The sequence below is a fragment of the Somniosus microcephalus genome, chromosome 14 (genome assembly GCF_052327205.1).
Source record: "Somniosus microcephalus isolate GS21.2 chromosome 14, FLI_Smic_1.0, whole genome shotgun sequence".
Classification (NCBI taxonomy): Eukaryota; Metazoa; Chordata; class Chondrichthyes; order Squaliformes; family Somniosidae; genus Somniosus; species Somniosus microcephalus.
Window position 1 is genome coordinate 87,536,375 of NC_141000.1, and position 20,807 is coordinate 87,557,181.

The 20,807-nt window shown below is 44.5% G+C and overlaps 1 protein-coding gene and 1 long non-coding RNA gene across 3 annotated transcripts in view; one reads left to right on the plus strand and one right to left on the minus strand.

The window, feature by feature from the left end:
- The window catches only part of ildr2a (immunoglobulin like domain containing receptor 2a), a 153,751-nt gene extending 134,012 nt beyond the window's left edge, over positions 1 to 19,739 (plus strand). For both annotated transcript variants that reach the window (XM_086006882.1, XM_086006883.1), the window contains one exon: positions 267 to 19,739. In XM_086006882.1, coding sequence (XP_085863008.1) covers positions 267 to 302 — 36 coding nt within the window. In that variant the 3' untranslated portion in view covers positions 303 to 19,739. The remainder of the gene's footprint in view (positions 1 to 266) is intronic.
- Positions 1 to 20,807, minus strand: part of LOC147107660 (uncharacterized) — a 56,857-nt gene that overhangs the window by 13,291 nt on the left and 22,759 nt on the right. The gene's annotated exons all lie outside the window — the stretch shown is intronic.

A 20,807-nucleotide genomic window follows, 5' to 3' on the forward strand; every position in this document is an offset into this window, starting at 1 on the left:
CTTGGCTTGCCATCACACTTGATTCTACAAAATGTTTCAATTTTTCAGCACTGTCATTCTTTAGCATGGATGATGAGTGTATAATACATTGACTGGAAATTTTGCTCATGTTGTTTGTATTTTGAATAACCATAGTTAAAAATGTCAAATCAATTATATTAAAAAAATATTCAATATCTAATTCACCCTATCATGTAGCAAATATATTGAAGGAACATATTGTTGAATGTCTTCGGTTGCTTGATTAATATGTTTTTGTCTTACAGAATAATTTCCCAGCCAGAGATGCTCTTGTGGTGTAAAACTAAAAAGGATTAAGGGAAGATTCTGCCACCAAGTTTGTCAAATGTGAGATGCCAATGATTTCAGAATGCTGGGGACATGGTTTGTTCAACATGGGGGCTCTACAACACTCGATAAAATGGATTACAAAGCACTGGGAGCTGGCTGCCACAGTTCCATATTTCCAAGTATTATCAGTCTCTGGCAGATTTGTCAGATTGGTTTACATGTACAGTATACAGTATTAATATGGTGGCTTTAGAACCTGCCGCAATTTATGCCATGGTTGATGCTATTATTCTAGAATTTAGAAACAATCTTTTTGTATCTGGTGACTGATTCAATACAGTGGAGTGTGGACATTACCATGCCAATTTGTCCCAAGCACTGGTCATCATCGTTATAAAATATCAAACACAAACCACAGAATCACAGAGTTTTATAGCACAGAAATAGACCAGGCAGCCAAATATCGCCCATGCTGGTTCTCTGAAGGAACTAACCACTTAGTCACTTTCCCCATGCTCTTTTAATTTCTTTTCTGTTTCAAATATTTATCTACTTCTCTTTTAAAAGCCATTATGGATTCCACTTCCACCCTATTTCTGGTATAGAATCCCATGTTCTCTACCTAAACAAATTATTCTAATTTCTCCCTTGGTTCTTTTGGTGATCAAATTAAATTTATGCACTCCTCATTCACCAACCAGTTTTGCTCTGTTTACTTTATCGATATCTCTCAACTTGAAAACCTCTATTAGATCTCTTAACTTTCTTTCTTCTAATGAAAAGAGCCCCAGTTTGCTAGTTTCTCCTGATAACTAACCACTTACTATATCTTTCAACCTACTGTATTTTATTCAATGACTTAACATCTCAACTAAGTAAAAGTGCAATTTAACAGATTACAATTCTTGGGACTGTGACTCTCTAATTCTGAACTCTCCCACCCTAGCCTGCCACCTGCAATAACATTAATACCTCAGTCAATCTTCTCAATGACTGGCTCACCTCCAGCTTTGATGCTCTCATCCCCCCACATCCCATACAGTCTCACATGCCCACAATCGGGAGACCGTAATCCACTTGCCGTTCCTCCTACCTCTTTCGATCACCAGTTCTGGCTGGACCATCGTTCCCACTCCCTTGTCAAAACTACTTTCCAAGATCTTCTTGGTGAGCAGAAACAACATCAAACTCCTGTTCTCCACCATGAACTGCATCTTCAAACTTCACCCCCTCCCCCCACATGCTCACTCCAAACTCAAAATGTGAGGAACTCGGGCTTTATTTGGATCCAATATTGAGGCCATTCACCTATCAGCCACTGCTCCTAAAATCTCTCACTCTTCCAACTGCCAGCTTCCCTTTCTGCTCTCCACCTTTGTCCTCACCTTCCTACTCGTAGTTTCTCCTCGATCCTCCCCCAAGCCAACCCATCTCATGCATGAAATCCATCGCTTACTTTCTTGATCCCCTCCCTCCGAGCTCTTGACTATCCAATTGTGCTTCTCACTCCTATGCTTACTGATATTATCAATCTGTCTCTCTTGTCCAGCACTATGCCTCACCTCCTTCACTCCTTCGTCAAGAAACCCACCCTCATCCCCCTCCACCTTCATCCCCCTCCACCTTCATCCCCCTCCACCTTCATCCCCCTCCACCTTCATCCCCCTCCACCTTCATCCCCCTCCACCCTCATTCCCCTCCACCCTCATTCCCCTCCACTATCTCCAGTAACATCCAATCTCAAACTTCTACTCCCAAGAGAATGCTTCAAGAGTGCTTATCCACAAAGTCAAGACTGGAGGTTTGTTAAATTCAGTTAAGGGAAACCTAATTAATGGTCAATGAACAATTGAAGAATGCCCAATATTAAAAGCAACGTATATCTTGGACCATGGCTAGCAAATTAATTATATTATTCAATATTGAAGAACATGAGTCAATTACTTTTCAAAACCATTTAACTTGAGAGCCATGACAAAACCAAAGAAGCTAATCCTACATGCTGCCTCTTAGGATTTAAATATTTTCCATTAGATAGTTATATTTTTACTGTAATTCTATAAAAGTCTCTACATCGGAATGACTATTATCTTCATAGTGTAACATGACATCTACTTCTACTTTGCCATTTGTAAGATGCACAACACCTGGTTCCTCAAGAGTCTAAATTCTCAGCTTGACAAATGCTTTCCATCCATAGCTGGAGCTTTAAACAGAAGATGCTGGAAATGCTCAGCAAGCCAGGCATCATCTGTGGAGGGAGAAACACAGATAACTTTTCAGGTCGATGACATAATTGGCCTGAAACATTGGGCTCGATTTTCCCAGCCCCGAGGAGGCGGGTTTGGAGGCGTGCGAGTTGTTAAAATCGCCAAAACTGGTGGGTGGGCCCGTTCCCACCTCCATCCCGCCTCCGAGCAATTTTCCCAAGTGCGTGTTTTTTGACCTGCTTTCCATCCCGCCTCCAAGAGGCGGGATAGGCCCTTAAGGCCCTTAACAACCACTTAATTGCCTCTATAATCCCATTTTGAGAGGCCTTTCCAATTTTAACACATTTCCCCCATCCTACCCGCCTCCTCTGGAACATGCCAGGTAATCCTGGCGGCCTCACTAGTGGATTGCTTACGAACAGCTACAGATGCAGCTCCACCATTACAAAGGAGTTTTCACCGATGATCATTTGGAGGTGGCAGAACTTTGTTGTTTCAGGTCTGGGGGAACTTTTAGAAGGCATACTCAGTGTTGTGGAAGTTTGGAGCCTGACACCCATTTCCAGTGTGACCTCCTTGGAAACCCCTCTCCCCACCTTGACTAAGCGCTTCCTCAACTGAGGCATATACCAGAAGCATGGTGACCATTTAATTCCTTTCCTTTTGGACATCAGATTCGGATGAAGACCAGCCGCGGCAGCAGCAGAACCATGAGCAACAGCAGCACCAACAGCAGGAACATCAACAGGAGCGCCAAGCTGCTAGTTACCCACCTGAAAATGCACAGGCCAGAAGGCGCCAGAGTGCCACCATATTGCTGCCCGGGATGTAAGGGACGCACTCATGTTGGTCACATTTGCTTAGCCTGCACAATCAAACAGTTTAGCCTCACACCTTCTTACCAGAGCATCGACAATGGACAAGAACCTGCGGATTCCTCTCACTCTGACCACCATACTGACAATTGCAAGTCGCCCTAAGCCCTCAATGTCGAAGTTCCATTAGTGAAATGTCACATGCCACAACTGCAACAGTTTGCCATCAGAATTTTTTATGGCAATAAGCAACTGATGGCTTCTCAAAATTAAACACAACATTACACCCAAGTGACAACCCTTGTGACTACTTGTGCATTATCTTCCTCTTGCGCGTGCTCCTACGTGATGCTTCCCCTGTGGCTTCAGCAGATGTGGAGGCCCCTTGCTCACTTTCTTGCTCCTGTCTCGACACTTTTGGTGGACATCCTCTGGGGTTGCAAACCTGTGAGGGCTCGGCAATAGTCTGCTGCTCCTGCGGCTGTGCAGGGGTTGAGACGCCAATCTCAGTTGGGTGGGGACTCTGGTGGGGCTCTGGCCGAGGGCTCTGCAGTGGCATGGTCGTGTGAGCGCTTGGAGAGGAGCCCTCACTTCCTTGTTGTATGCCACCAACATCACTCTCATGGGTCAGCCCCACTTCAGAGCTAGCAAGTGGCTAGACAGCACCTTGCTGCACTGCAGGGGGGGCCATGAGGATCCGTTTCTGCACTGGAAGTCCTACTCCAAAGGACTTCTATGAAGTTCTGGTTTGTTTGCTCAATAGCTAACCATCGCTCCTCAAGAGATGTCAGTCTATTCTGAACAATTACCATGTTTTCCATACCCTGGCGACTAAGCTCCTCCATGGACGTAGCCATCCTCTCCTCTACTGTAGCCATCCTCTCCTCTACCATAGCCATCTTCTCCTCTACCGTAGCCAGCCTTACCATGGAGGTAGCCATCCTTTCCACGGAGGTTGTCATCCTTTCCGCGGTGATGCGTTCATGCGCCAATGCCTCCACAAAGGCTCTGCTCATGTTTGCGATGGACTCCTCCATTTGCTCCACACTCGCAGCGACCCTGGAGACAAAACCTGCCAGAGACTCCTGCACCTGTTCCTGGAGTTCAAGCACCGCTCTCCTTCTGGATGGACCCGGAGGCACAGGGTCGACATGCAGCTGAGCCGAGCTGGCAGAGTCCTGCGCCCTCCGACGAGGACTCTCCACTGCTGTCCCTGTCTCCACCATCTGCTGATGCTCACTTGTGAGCTGTGATACACCAGGTGACAACACTACTCTATCTCGCGAACGTCTCACCGAGGTGTGAGTGTCTGCGCTGGTGTTGGGTGCACTGAATTCTGCTGACGCTGCACCCTCAGAGGTTGCAGCTTCCTCTGAGGAGTCTGGATGCTCAGGCTCTTCCTCCTGGCTAGTGGGGATGGGTGCTGTTGATGGTCCTGTGGGGGTGTAAAGGAAAGAGTTAGAGATGTGAGGTCAAGATTACATGAACATTGAAAAGTGCAGATGATCATAAGTCAATCTGTTAGAGCATCAAATTCATTATCAGTGACTCATGCAATGTCAATGAGAGAGATGCCAAACTATTCTGTCACCAGCTTGCTGTGATGCGCCTATCTGTCCGTCCCCCACTTGGGAATCCTCCTCGATCCCAGCGATTTCCAGGACCGCCTCCTCCCAGGCGGTGAGCTGGGCTACTGAGGGTGGCCCTCCTCCTGTCATGGCTCTTTCCCTCTTATTGTGGCCTCTCTTTTCCTGCAATGAGGGACACAAGTGGAGTTTGAGTGAGAATGAAGGAGTGAGTGTAGAGAATCCATAACATAGATGCTTAGAAGGATACTGTGCTGAAAGTTGTTGTTGTCACGGCATCACAGTGATAGGGAGTGTGAGGGCTGCATGGTTGAATAGTTAAGTGAATGTGATCCTAGAGAGGGAGGGAATGGGTAAGGGTGCAGGCATGTAAGTGTCAAGTGGAATGTGGAGGAAGAGGTTGGCAAAGCGGAGTGCTGGTGAGGAGAGGCGATGGGGATCAGATTGAGGGTGATGGGAAAGTCATACTCACTTTTCCTGTTCGGAGAAGATCATGAAACCTCCTCCTGCATTGCAGCCAGGTTCTGCGGCTCAGCGAGATGAAGCTGACCTCCTGGGCCACTTGCAGCCACACAGCTTTTGTCTGCTGTGGTGGCTTTTTTCTCCCTGAGGAAGGGAGCAGCACCTCCTTCCTGGATCTCACTCCCTCCACCAGAGCTTGGAGGGAGGGCTCATCGAAGCGTGGAGCACAATTTGGCCTACTGCTGGACATAATTTGGCCTACTACTGAACATAGTTGATGAAGAAGGCGAAGACAGCAATGGCCATATAGGTTGCAGTCTCCAGAAGAAGCAAGGCTGCTTGCAGGCCTTAAATCCAGCAGCATTGATGACATCATCAGAGGCGACTTTCTGTCTGAAAAGATTCATTGGGCGAGGGGTTCCCACGTGCAGGAAATCAATTGGCCAATTCGGGGAAAATCCCACTTTTTCAGCACTTCAATTAGGAGTCAGGGTCCTGGCACGATTTCACCCTGACACGCTCCAGCCCGCCCACACTGACAAAATCCAGCCCATAAACTCTGTTTCTCACTTCACAGATGCTGTCAGACCTGCTGAATATTTCCAAAATTTTCTGTTTATATTTCAGATTTCCAGCATCTACAGTATTTTGCCTTTGTGGAAGTTTAATCAGTTCATTTCCCAAGAACTTTATTATGCTCTTAAATTTGGATAATTAACTGAGAAATGTACATTGGTTTTCATTTCAGACTCTCGCCTCCTAAAATTTTTAATGGCATTAGAGCTGCCATGGGTCCTCATCATCTGTGCCAGTTACAGGTTGCGAAGTTACTTAGTTGTATATTAGCTCTCTACATCTGTATTAACCAGTGTCACCCAGTGGCTCAGTTGGTAGCACTCTGACCTCAGAGTCAAAAGGTTGTGGGTTCAAGTCCCACTCCAGAGACTTGAGCACAAAAATCTGAGCTGACACTCCAGCGCAGTACTGAGGGAGTGCTGCACTGTCGGAGGTGCCGTCTTTCAGATGAGGTGTTAAACCGAGACCCCCGGGGGGGGAATTTTGCCAGCCCTGGAGAGGTGGGTATGAGGCGGGACTGTTGGGAAAACGGCAAACATTTTTGACCGATGAAACATCATACGCCAACATCCTGTGTCACCGGCTTAATTGGCGGGCTTAACAAGGTTAATCAAGGGAAAATAGCGTGGGTTGGCCGGACGTCGTTGGGGGCGGAACTGAAACCCCACAAGCAGCAGTCCTGCCCCCAACGTGTCCCCATTGATTAAAATCCAGCCCCCCCGTCTGCTCTCTAAGGTGGACGTAAAAGATCCCATGGCACTATTTCGAAGAAGAGCAGGGGAGTTATCCCTGGTGTCCTGGCCAATATTTATCCCTCAATCAACATAACAAAAACAGATTATCTGGTCATTTTCACATTGCTGTTTGTGGGAGCTTGCCGAGCGCAAATTGGCTGCCGCGTTTCCTACATTACAACAGTGACTACACTTCAAAATTACTTCATTGGCTGTAAAGTGCTTTGGGACGTCCGGTGGTCGTGAAAGGCACTATATAAATGTAAGTCTTTTATTAGTTGGTTTTTTTGTTAATTCCATAAGAACTTTTCCGGCCTCGAGTTCTATACAGGAAACTCTTTTTTTATCCGGCACCGACAGGACCGGCGTGGTGCCGGTTTATCAAAAAGTCCAGATTACAGAGAGTTATAGTTAAAAGGTACGAGAGCTCCGTACACAGCAACAAATCCAGGCTTCCCTGTTGCTCAGCAACAGCTGCAGGAACCCCGGCCACAGACCAAGCATCCCTGTTGCTTAGCAACAAGTGCAGGAACCCCGATTACACAGCCACAGATCCAGGAACGGCCACTAATATGAAGTAAAACTTACCTGAACCTACTCCTGAATTTTGCCGGTTAACAGAGATTTCCGGTTATTTAGGTGCTGGTAAATCGAGAGTTTCCTGTATCTTCCTTCATTTCAGTGGCTGCAACTGGGTCTGCCTTGTTCTAGGTTTATCAGATACCTTCTTAATGCTCCAAGAACCTATTTGTTAGCTATTAACAGATTTATGTTTCTTTGTGCTTTCCTTCTGCTCCTTGGGCCAGAGCAAATTAGCCCTTGCCATCTTCTTTGCATTCTATTTTACCAGCTCTTATTTTATCATAAAGCAAGGAGATTGTTCACAGAATCACAGAAACCCCAAAGTGCAGATAGAGGCCATTTCGGCCCATCGAGCCTGCACCGACACATATCCCACCCAATCCCTGTAACCCCTACACCAACACATATCCCACCCTATCCCCGTAACCCCACGTATTTAATCCCCCTAACACTAAGGGACCCAATCCAGCAACAAGCTTGGCAGAGAAGTGCTTCTATTGGTCTTGTCGTGGGTGTCAGTTTACAACTTACATAATAACACGCTGTCACTTAATAGCCTCCCTTGTTTATTACAGCATTGCCTGTTAAGTTAGTTAGCTGCTCACGTGTTAAAATACCTGTTCTGAGGAATTGGGTGGAGAAGAAACTGCAAACCACATTTCACTTTATGGTGCTACCTACACACGGCAAATCTAGAATGTATTTTGTCACAATTTTAGCAGCCAAAGCCATCTTTTGGATATTTGTATTGCTATTGTGCCCAGGGAGTTCCTTTCCTTCAAAGAACTGACAATTGTTGTTTGTCCCAGCAACATTGCTGTCACAGCTCTCTGATTTAAGGGAGTTATTGCGTTGTCCTAAATTTAGTGCAATATCCACCTCCCCACTTTGGGTTAAAATGGACGTCTTCTCCATCCAATTTCTCAGAATGGGTACTTTAACAAGTGGGCAGCTAAGTAACTTAGTGATGAGGACTGCTGCCCTAAGCTGCTGGGGCATTTTTTTTTTTTACCCAGGCCTTATCCCATTTGGTGTGGTTACAAACATCTTAAATTTAATTTTTTTTTTACTGGGAGGTGCTGAGTTCCTCAATCAGCAGGGAGAATGATCTACACAGATTGTAATCCAGAACGTGTACCATAAATTAGAAGATTGCTATTGCACAAGTCATTTAGCCAATGAAAAATTCGGCAATGTTTTCAGCAGTATCCCAAAGACGACTGACTCACTGTGACTGAAAAACTCTCTTAAAGAGTCATAGTTACTCCTGCTAATTAATTATCATCTCGCAGCTGTGCTTTCATCACTCCTTTTTCAAGCCCCTCCAAGCCTGGCTGCCATCTGACCAAAGTACAAAGACCCTACTGATCAAAATCTCAAATGACACCTTTTGTGTATGTAACTATGGCTCACTATCTTTCCTGTTCCTTCTTAACCTCTGCCACTTCAGATACTACAGCCCACTTCCAATTTCCCTCCTCTGAAGTCGACCTTCAGGATACTGTACACTTCTGGTTCTTTTTGACTTAACACAGGCAATATTTTGCTGCCAACAGCTGCTCCTCTTCTACATGGTTATCTCTAGCATATGCCAGAGGCCCATCCTTGGCCCCCTCCTCTTCATCATTTATATTCTACATTTGGTGACACTATCCAGATTTATGGGGTTAGCTTCCCCATTTATGCTGATGACACCCAGCTCTAACTTGCTGCCTCTTCCACTGACAGAATAGTTGTTGTCAAATTCAAAATGCCTCTATGATAACAAGACCTGGATTAACCAAAACCTACTTCAGTTGAATGTCAGCAAAACTTAGGCCATCGACGTCAGCTCCAGTCAGTATCTTTATGTTTCTGGCCTAGATTCCATCAGTTTCTTTGACTGCCACCTCAAGCTGAGTCATTCGTGCTTGATGCTGAGCTCACCTCACGCCATCACCCCACCCCCAACATCTACTCCATTACCAAAACTGCTTTCTTCTAACTCCACAACAAGATTCTCTCCTATCACAGAGACAATCTTAATAAATCTTTCAAAAGTTCACATGAAAGTATGAAATCACTAATTGATTTTTGGATAATATTCATTTAATGGAATTCATTACCATAGGTGGTTCCAATATCTTAAATCACTTTGGATTTTGAGGAATGTGTCCTCTTCCTTCATCCCCACAATATTGGGTGTCTATTCCCACTTCCATTGGTTTAAGGCTATTTTCATTGAGACTGCAATAATTTCTAATTGGACACACCGTATGCGGTAACCCAACAATATTGACAATTAATTTATAATTTTCTATGTAATTAGTTTCCTATATAGGTTCTGTAAGACCAGTTATCACCCACATCCAGTCTTGACTTTGTGGATAACCATGATATTCTGTCCCATTAACCTTTTTCTCAGCCTTCTTAGCTTTGTTCAAGGGAGAAGTCGTCAAGGAGCAGCCTATTGGTAAGGATGAGGGCCTGTGGATTGGAACATATTATATGAACCCACCTGATAAAATCTTTCCAAAACCAAATTTCACCAACTTTTAATACAAGTATCACAATCTGTCACATCCCACCCCACAACCTATCTGTTCCTTTGCTTTATAAAAGGACAAATACTTTCATTTGATTTGGTTTCGTTATTTATATGCCATTAGTTTACCCAGCTTTCCCTCTCCCCCAGTACAAGTCCCTCCGGGGCCTTTTTTCCCTGCAGTCAAAAGGACAGGATTGGTGGCTTATTTGCCAAGAGGTGTGTAAGAGAGGCTCAAAAAGACTCCCATCTGATTTTTGCACCCCTTCACGGAGGTGCTTAGCCTTCACTTAGCACTATGCCGCATAGCTGAGATTGGGAACTCTCTGGAGTATCAAGTTAAATATGCTTCCCACCACTCAGGCACAATGCACTGAAAACCACCTAAAGACTCTCGTTTTAATCTGACTAAAACACTGACAAAAGTAGCCTATTGTTCCAATAAATACACAAGCACATTTCACACCTCAACAGTATTTTCAGTCAATCATCTTTGTCAGCTGCTCTCAGATTTCATTAGAAACAAGATTTCTGCAATCTCAGTCTCACAAAATCTAAAATGCCCAATTTACAACACTTGATTTATCTTTTTCATCAAATTAGTCTAATTTCTACCTTAACTCTGGTTGATAAATTGGGTGCAAGACTACCCTGCAATGTATTCAAAGGGCAGAATGTGGGCCAGCATTTTATGTAACAAACAAATTAACTGATGATGTTGGTTGGGAATCTTGCATCCTACTGCTGCTTTTTTTCCTGTGCTGGTGATTAATGTCGGATATCTTAATTAAAATGGGACAGTTGGAGGTATGGTAATCACACTCCACTACAAAATGGGGCTTAATCCAATGACAATCTTAGAGAAGCAAAAAAAAGAGAAATTCAAATCAGCAATACAAACTATCAGATGTGACTCCTACGTGTTCATACTTGCCAATCTTTTTTTCAACAAGAATTGAACATAGGCGAACAATGACAGACAGGAAAAGACCCACTGGTCCATCCCGCCTGTCTCACACAACTGCAATGCCTTGTGCATCACAATATAGACACTCCCCACCCCACCCAAAAGCCATGTAATCTCCTGGGAGAGGCCATATGTACACTAACATGTTCAATGATGGGTCTATTAGAGTGCCAGTCTAATAGTAATTCAACCTTCTGTTATCAGTGATGTATAAAAAATGGATGTGATTTCCTGTGGTTGTTATCTGAGAATAGTGTTACTATGTCTGGTGACTTTCTTTTACCATCTGGCAGTAGTAGTGAATTTATAGTATTTAGTCAGGTATTTAATATTTTGCAATCTGTTGTATTTAATTTTTACCACTTTCTGAATGCTAGTAAGAGTGTGTTATTACTGGTCTAAAAGAGGTTGGGTTGACAGTCATACTGAACATCTACCCATTTTCTCCTTTATTTGATGTGGTACACTGATATAAGAAAATAAGACTATTTGTATTATCAATATTTTACATAAGTATTTCTCGCTGAATACCTCTTGTTATGATTGATTGTACCTACTGTATGATGGTGGCAGCCAAAGTTTTGCCATGTTCATATTATTGTCGTTTCGAGGGAAAAAAATGATAAGACAGTAGAAAAGCAAAAAAGTAGTATTTTTGATTGAATTGGTTGAACCAGCAACTAGGAATATCGAGGACTTTCCGTATTTCAGTACTACATTGGGAAGGAAAACATTTCTGCCTATGTAGTCTGTATAGAATAACCTACTAGTTGGTCAAACACTATGGGCCTTATTTAATATTTTACTTTGTGCTAGCATAATCTCCAAATTGATTTCAAAATTGTGGTTGCAACCAATATCTATTGAAAAGTTCTGAATGGATTGCAACATTCCACTTCAAAATGCATTGAAAAGCCATGTTATACTATCTCAACAGGAGAACCCATCATTAATGTTTCAACATTTACCTGCACCTGTTACTCCTGTATATGACACTGTGATAGGATTCCTCAATGTTAAGTTTCACATAACTTTCAATATGCAATGTGGGAGCTATTCTACTAGCTGCTAACGTTAACACCAAACAACCTGGTTCAGTTTCCGTGCAGTTTCATGATCTGGCCACTAAGTCACACTGTGGAGCAGCCTGTTTGTAGCCACTGTTGTTTCAATCAGAAGAAAAGGCAAATATTAAAGTTTTAAAGTATTTTAAAAAGGTCAATATTTTCAGTCCCTTACAGCTCTCCTGGACATCACTCCATCTCATCCTCCATGTGCATCTTCTCAGAGGTGTGCCACCTCCAGCCACCCCAAATGGTCACTGATCAACACGCCTTTCTCATCCATCAAACCCCAACCACCCACTCCAGATCATTGCCCTTGCAGCCCACGCATGAAAAAATGCCAGCCTGCTGCCCACCCACCTGGCCTTTCACTCCTCTGCCAGCTCTTCAGCCCCAGACGACAAACTAATTTCGCTGCCTTTGCATACGCTGACGGGTTCTGTGGCCTGCATTGAAATCTCCCCCTCCTGGCCTCCCCTTTCCCCATTGAGCACCACTATGCCATTTTCTCATTGCCAGCTGCCTTCAATGAATGGCCACCCCTCCAAACATCTGCCAGCCCATCATCAACTGAACAATTGCCCACCCAACACCTCCTCCGTACAGTTTGGAGTTTGGTGTGTTGTACTTCACTGGCCACAGGCCCAGCCGCACCCCGCCCCCACCACCAATCAGCATGTTAGCATTATTGCCACTCCCCCACTCCACTGTGCAGAACTGTGGACCTCTCTCCCCCCGGCACTTTGCAACATCCACATTCCCCCAGATTCTCACCCCACCCCACTAAGCAGCGTTTAGGCCCAGCCCTCTTACTGCAATTATCTACTTCCCCTCTCTACTGAGAATCCTTGCGGGCCCCAGACTTCACCTCCACTGAGCATCATTTAAAATCCCTCTCTCTATAATTAGTACTTTTAGCCTTCCCCAACTGAGCATCTACCCAGCAAGACTCGCTCTTTCTCCTCCTCTTCCCCCCCCCCCCCACCCCCATTGAGCAGCACATCAACCTCACTCACTGAACAGCATTTCAGCTAGCTCTCCCTTTCCCATTCCCATTCCTTTTCCTCCTCCTCTCTTCTCTCCCCTTCCCTTCCTCCTCACCACACTCTCCAAATCCTTATCCTTCTTCGCCCTCTATCTCCTTTATCTACTTCACCACCACCACCGCACCACCCCACCCCCCCATCCTTTTTGTTTTCCCTTCCCCATCCCTTCTCTCTTCCAGTCGCCACTTTCTGGGAAGAATAAGCCACCTACCTTCTAACTTTGTTTGACCTAAATACTGCAGCTGGTCTTGACTCCCCATGCACAATGCCACAGGAGATTGACTAGTCTATAAATGTTCTGCATCTGGCACATATGACTCTGCAAGTCAAGACAGATCATTGTGGTCTATCTAACTGATCCCAAAGTTCAAAGAACCCAAAACCAATGAATTGGTCTTTTATCTCAGTTTGTGGAACCTTGCTGTCTCATTTGCCTAGATAGCAAGAGTGCCTACACTTCAGAAACAATTCATTGACTGTGAAGCGCTTTGCGACTCCTGAAAGTGAAAGGTGCTATATAGATGCAACTTCTTATTTCTGCCCATCTCTTAAAACCTCTCAACAGTTTCTTTCCCCAAAAATCTGCCCAGCTTCCTCCTGAAATTGCGGACACAAACTGCCCCATCTGTCTTGTCGGCTGTCTGTTCCACATATTCGCTGCTTTATAGAATCATAGAATAGTACAGCACAGAAGGAGGCCATTTGGCCCATTGAGTCTGCGCGGCTCTTTCGAAGAGCAATCCAGTTAGTCCCGCTCCCCCGCTCTATCCCCATATCCCGGCAATTTTTTCTCCTTCTAGATGCAGGAAGGATGTTCCCGATGACGGGGGAGTCCAGAACCAGGGGTCACAGTCTAAGGATAAGGGGTAAGCCATTTAGGACTGAGATGAGGAGGAATTTCTTCACCCAGAGAGTGGTGAACCTGTGGAATTCTCTACCACAGAAGGCAGTTGAGGCCAACTTATTAAATATATTCAAGAAGGAGTTAGATATATTTCTTAAGGCTAAAGGGATCAAGGGATATGGGGAGAAAGCAGGGACAGAGTACTGAATTTGGATGATCAGCCATGATCTCATTAAATGGTGGAACAGGCTCGAGGGGCCGAATGGCCTACTCCTGCTCCTATCTTCTATGTTTCAAGTATTTATCCAATTTTCATTTGAAGGCTACTATTGAACCTGTTTCTACCACCTTATCAGGCAGTGCATTCCAAATCCTAACCACTTGTTGCGTAAACAAGTTTTTCCTGAAGCCACCTCAGGTTCTTTTGCAAATCATCTTCAATCTGTGCCCTCTTGTTATTGACCCTTCAGCCATTGTTAAATTAAACTCTTTGTTCACTTTTCTTCTTCTGAGGTTGAGTCCATGTGCCCTTGTTACAGTATGTGATTATGTTTCATGTTTATTTGTACCTCTTAGAAACTTAAAAGCTTTGATAGAATATCCCTGTTCTGTTTTTATGACTTCCCCAAATATTTCTCGTGCTCAGTACCAAAGACCATGCCCATAAGTGAACTCTCACTTTCTACAAAATGAAGTGTAACTTCACACACACAATATTTCATATTATAATGTTGCCCAGGGTCAAATATGAGCCCTTGTTACTGCCAATTTGTGTTCTCCCACCCTTCGGACAGTGAAAGAATAAACATTCTATCACAATGTGCGGCTTAGGCTATAAACCTAAGCAGAAAGTGAGTACAGCGGATTATGCTGGATTACAAGCTTTTAACTTGCAACCTCTTGGGTACAAATATAACACTCCTAATTCTACCAAACTTGACCTAGCACCCATAATTCATACTTATGCATAAGGGTTCATATAACCACCATGGAGACTTTAGATATCTGTCTCTATCATGATGAACCCAGAAAAACTGAAAAGCTGTATGAAATTGTCAAAAAATCCTTCTGCTTGGGCATAGAATTATCTGTCAAACCCTCCCACAGAAGAATTGTGGACCATCCCCTGTTGTGAGAAACTCTGCCATGACATCTCAGCTCTTACAGACATCTAGCCTGGCAATCCACATCTGAAATGGTTCCTGGCCAGAGCCATACAATAGATGCTAGACCAAACTCCATTGACTCCTGATCCCAAGCTCTTTTGCCTTTACTGACTAAATTCAGAACAAAGTAGGCATCCATCACCAAGATTGGCTCGGTAGCACCACTACTGACCAAGTTGGCCGAGTCCTGAAGGACATAGCTGCCAGTCTGGGCCTGCGACAGGTGGCGAGAGAACCAACACGAGGGAAAAATCTACTTGATCTCGTCCTCACCAATTTACCTGTCACAGATGCATCTGTCCATGACAGCATTGGTAGCAGTGACCACCGCACAGTCATTGTGGAGACGACAGTCCCGTCTTCACACGGAGGACACCCTCCATCGTGTTGTGTGGCACTACCACCGTGCTAAATGGGATAGATTCAGAACAGATCTAGCAGCTCAAAACTGGGCATCCATGAGGCGCTGTGGGCCATCAGCAACAGCAGAATTGTATTCCACCACAATCTGTAACCTCATGACCCGGCATATCCCTCACTCTACCATTACCACCAAGCCAGGGGACCAACCCTGGTTCAATAAGGAGTGTAGAAGAGCATGCCAGGAGCAGCACCAGACGTACCTAAAAATGAGGTGCCAAGCTGAGGAAGCTGCAACACAGGACTACATGCATGCTAAAAAGCGGAAGCAGCATGCTATAGACAGAGTTAAGCGATCCCACAATCAATGGATCAGATCAAAGCTCTGCAGTCCTGCCACATCCAGTCGTGAATGGTGGTGGACAATTAAACAACTAACAGGAGGAATATCCCCATCCTCAATGATGGTGGAGCCCAGCACGTGAGTGCAAAAGACAAGGCTAAAGCGTTTGCAACCATCTTCAGCCAGACGGGCCGAATGGACGATCCATATCGGCCACCTCTCGAGGTCCCCACCATCACAGAAGCCAGTCTTCAGCCAATCTGATTCACTCCACATGATATCAAGAAACGGCCGAGTGCACTGGATACAGCAAAGGCTATGGGCCCCGACAACATCCCGGCTGTCTTGTGCTCCAGAACTAGCTGTGCCTCTAGCTTAGCTGTTCTAGTACAGCTGTAATGCTAGCATCTATCTGATAATGTGGAAAACTGCCCAGGTATGTTCTGTCCATAAAAAGCAGTACAAATCCAATCCAGCCAAAATTACCACCCCATCAGTCTACTCTCAATCATCAGCAAAGTGATGGAAGGTGTCGTCTACAGTGCTATCAAGCGGCACTTACACACCAATAACCTGCTCACTGACACTCAGTTTGGGTTCCACCAGGACCACTTGGCTCCAGACCTCATTACAGCCTTGGCCCAAACATGGACAAAGGAGCTGAATTCCAGAGGAGAGGTGAAAGTGACTGCCCTTGACATCAAGGCAGCATTTGACCGAGTGTGGCATCAAGAAGCCATAGTAAAACTGAAGTCAATGGGAATCGGGGGCAAAACTCTCCACTGGTTGGAGTCATACCTAGCACAAAGGAAGATGGTTGTGGTGGTTGGCGGTCAATCATCACAGCCCCAGGACATCGTTGCCGGAGTTCCTCAGGGCAGTGTCCTAGGCCCAACCATCTTCAGCTGCTTAATCAATCATCTTCCTTCCAACATAAGGTCAAAAATGGGGATGTTCGCTGATGACTGCACAGTGTTCAGTGCCATTCGCAATTCCTCAGATAATGAAGCAGTCCATGCCCGCATGCAACAAGACCTGGATGACATTCAGGCTTGGGCTTGATAAGTGGCACCACACAAGTGCCAGGCAATGACTATCTTGAACAAGTGAGAGTCTAACCACCGCCCCTTGACATTCAATGACATTACCATCGCCGAATCCTCCACCATCAAAACTTAACTGGACCAGCCACATAAATACTGTGGCAACAAGAGCAGGTCAGAGGCTAGATATTCTGTGGCGAGTGTCTCACCTCCTGACTCCATAAAGCCTTTCCACCATCTACAAGGCACAAGTCAGGAGTGTGATGGAATATTCTCCGCTTGCCTGGATGAGTGCAGCTCCAACAACACTCAAGAAGCTCGACACCATCCAGGACACAGCAATTCACTTGATTGGCACCCCATCCGCCACCTTAAATATTCACTCCCTCCACCAACAGCGTACCGTGGCTGCAACGTGTACCATCTACAAGATGCACTGCAGCAACTTGCCAAGGCTTCTTTGGCAGCACCTCCCAAACCCGTGACCTCTACCACCAAGAAGGACAAGGGCAGCAGGCGCATGGGAACACCATCACCTCCAAGTTCCCCTCCAAGTCACACACCATCCTGACTTGGAAGGATATCGCTGATCCTTCATTGTCACTGGGTAAAAATCCCTAACAGCACTGTGGGAGTACCTTCACCACACGGACTGCAGCAGTTCAAGAAGGCAGCTCACCACTACCTTCTCAAGGGCAATTAGGGATGGGCAATAAATGCTGGCCTTGCCAGTGACGCCAGGTCCCATGAACGAATAAAAAAAAAAAGCAGGTATATAAGGTTGTAATGAACACATTGGCATACTAAGAATAGTGTTTCATTATTCTTATGAAGGGTACACACCCAAAACATCATGACCTGTTTTTCACTTTACAGCTGTGACTAACTTGCTGTGCATTTCCAGTATTTTCTGTTTTTATTATCAATTTATCACAGTCTGATTTGCGGTAGGAGTAAATAATACTGGCTTAATGAAATGTAAATTTTGTAAACCGTTATTTTTAAGACAATCTGTCTTGGCCTTGGAAATACCATAAAGAAAAATAATACACTATGGTCAGAATACTCCTGTTTTATCACAGTCTCCTCTAAGCCTTCTTTTCTCTATGGTATACATTCCCAGCATCCGTAGACTTTCCTTGTTGCTCAGCTGTCAAATCCCCAAATTAGTTTGCGCATGCCTACATTACAACAATGACTACACCAGAGTTTATCCAGTGAGTAGCAAGCCATACAGACCAGATAGGCCAAGATTTAGGAAGGAGATAGATAGATTTCTAGACACAAAAGGCATCAAGGGGAATGGGGAGAGAGCAGGAATATGGTATTGAGATAGAGGATCAGCCATGGTCGTGTTGAATGGCAGAGCAGGCTCGAAGGGCCGAACGGCCTACTCCTGCTCCTATTTTTCTATATTTCTATTCAATCTCCAGCCAGTCTCTGCTTAATCAGCTACCTTAGCCAGGGCGAGGGTAATGATGCTACAGCTATCCTCAACAGTCCTCAGTTAGAAAGAGGAAAATTGGCCAGGGTTTCCTGCTTATTGCTATCTAGTGACCCCCCACCCCCCTGCTCCCTGCTAAAGTGCAAGGAGACACTGACCTCAGTTGTGATGCCCCCTGTGACTGAACAGCATTCTGACATTACCAAAGCTCATATGTAAATATGACCATTTGGGGGTGTACCAGAATTCAACTGGTGCCTGTGAAAAAGAGAACATTGGTGGAGGAAATTGAAAGAAAAAACAAAAAAAATGTACATTTGGCAATAATAGCTGCCAAAGCTAGCGTTTTCAGAGCTAATCTGAGGGGAATGACGAAGAACATTGCGGGTAATTTAAAAGGATCATTTCCTTTCTCAGCTTCCCCCTCCCATTCCCCATCTCCCCAAACAAAAGGATTGTACCATGTCAGAGAGCTTTCAGGAACAAAGGAACAAAAGTTGTTTTCCATTATTTACAACATACTCCCAAAAATGTATCAATTCAATCTGTTCGTATTGGCACAGTATCAAAAAACTAAATTACAGTTGTTATACTTACGAGCACAGCAGTACCACAATTGTAGCCGAGCATCAGTTTATGCTGACATAAGAAAATATTAGATAGTGCCCAATAAATACCTTCAAATAGGGAGTAATTAATTCCTCTGCAAAGCTATTGTGGTGCCTTTTGAAAGCTGAACCTATCACTGACTTATCTCAAAGCAGGAACACTTATTGTTGATGCATATTGTACTTGTATTCAGTATTAATGCAAGTAATGTATAGCAGGTTGGATGTACTGTAGCAGCAAAGAACATGCCACATAGAATAGTGTCATTTGTTTATTGATTCAAGCAACTTTAAAAAAAAAAATGCACATAACTAATTCGGATCAAAGTTAAAGATGGCTTCTTAAGACACTGCTGCTAGAGTCTGTCTCTAATTATTGTTTTTTCCAATAAGCAAAGTGATCCTCACTGAGGCAAAACATAGTGAACTATCTTAATGCTGCCAAAAAAGGGAAAGTGACTACTCTCTCAGCAGTTCAAAAATGAAAGTCCCAGTGTTGGTCGTGAACTTCCTATCTGTAATTAAGACAATTCTACTTCTAACCAGAAGGAATGATTTAAGAGCATCTAGAGGCTGCAACAGAAATGCAAGTTATCTGAGATTTGTGTAATAATTGTATTGTTTGAATTGAGTTAAATGACTTTCACTATTAAATTTCTCTAAAACCTTACAATTACAAAGATTGGATTGGAGTTGCACCTCTGTCATATTTCTGATTATTATTGTTCTTATAGCTTTGTCAGTAAAATTCAGAATTGTTTAATCATTTACTTTTCTTTCCAGAACTAAGAGTTTAATTCTGTTGTAATTTGTTCCCGAAGACAATACTGTAGTAGCCTGGTGCTATAGTACATACAGGAGATTTGTTAAACTGTGTTGATAACATGTCCTCTGAATACACCAGTAAATCTGGCTGTCATAAAGCTATGCTTGAAATGTGCTTCTATGTATTTGATTATTTTTAAAATCATGATGTTTAAGTTTTCAATAAATTGTGTTACATCATGGGCATAAAGTTGTGAAATTGTGTAAAGAAAAGATTAAAATGTCACCATCACAAAATGTTTAACTTGGTACCAAGTGAAACTGCACAACTTATTTACAGTGGGACCTTTGGAAAAATGTGGGATATTGGCTCGGACTACATGCCCACTCTTTGTGTTTAGCAACAGGAGGTTAGATTTTGTAATTGAGCCTTCGATTGGACAATAGAAAACTAGTGAGTTATTAGCACCTGCTCAACCTTTACTGTGCTGACCCCTCCTGATTTAATATCATGGGGGAAAAATTGGGTATCGCCCATTTTGGGGCGCTAATATCGACCGGGCGCAAAGTTTAGCGCCCGGCGCTAATTATCGCCTCCGACTGTAAAATTCGCCTCTATCGCCCCCTGGAGGTGATTTGAGCACTAAATCAAGCACTACTCACCTCTCTTAAGATGCGAACGTCAAGGAGCGAGGCACTACCTCAGAACGCTACCGAAGCTCAGGCGATGTTAGTTACCATGGAAGCCAGACAGACTGACACCGTCCAGTTCTTAAAGGGGAGGGGCCATCTTGCTGGCCAACCACACTCTGCTCATTGCAGCCTTGAATATTGACCTGGAGAGACCTCTGTTTCAATTTTGTCTTGGAAGCACTAATGGAGAGGCCCAGAGAAAGAGCTAGGCGCTTCAGCGACCAGGCATTGGTGGTGCTGGTTGGCGCTGTGGAACGGCGATGGGCAGTGCTGTTCTCTCCCGGGAGTTTAGAAGGGTATGGAGGGAGGTGGCTCAGCACGACTCCTCAAGGAGCCTGGTGCCAAGGACCCACACCCAATGTCGTAAGAAGTTCAATGACCTCACTCAGGTGGTCAGGGTGAGTACCTGCTTTTCAATACTTCTACATCCCTCCATCTCAACTTCATTCTGTGCCCATACGGTTTAAAAACCCAAATGCCCAACACTCATCCAAGAACTATGGCCATCTCAAAGCTCACATGCACATCCCACACCTTGCACACATTAACGGCTATTCAACTATGGTAGGCACATCTGCCAAACACATGGCTGCACACTCACTCACACGCTGTCCTTTTTCTTGCAGGCCAAGCTGTCTCATAACAGATGGGAGCAACAATGCACAGGAGGAGGACAGGCAGACC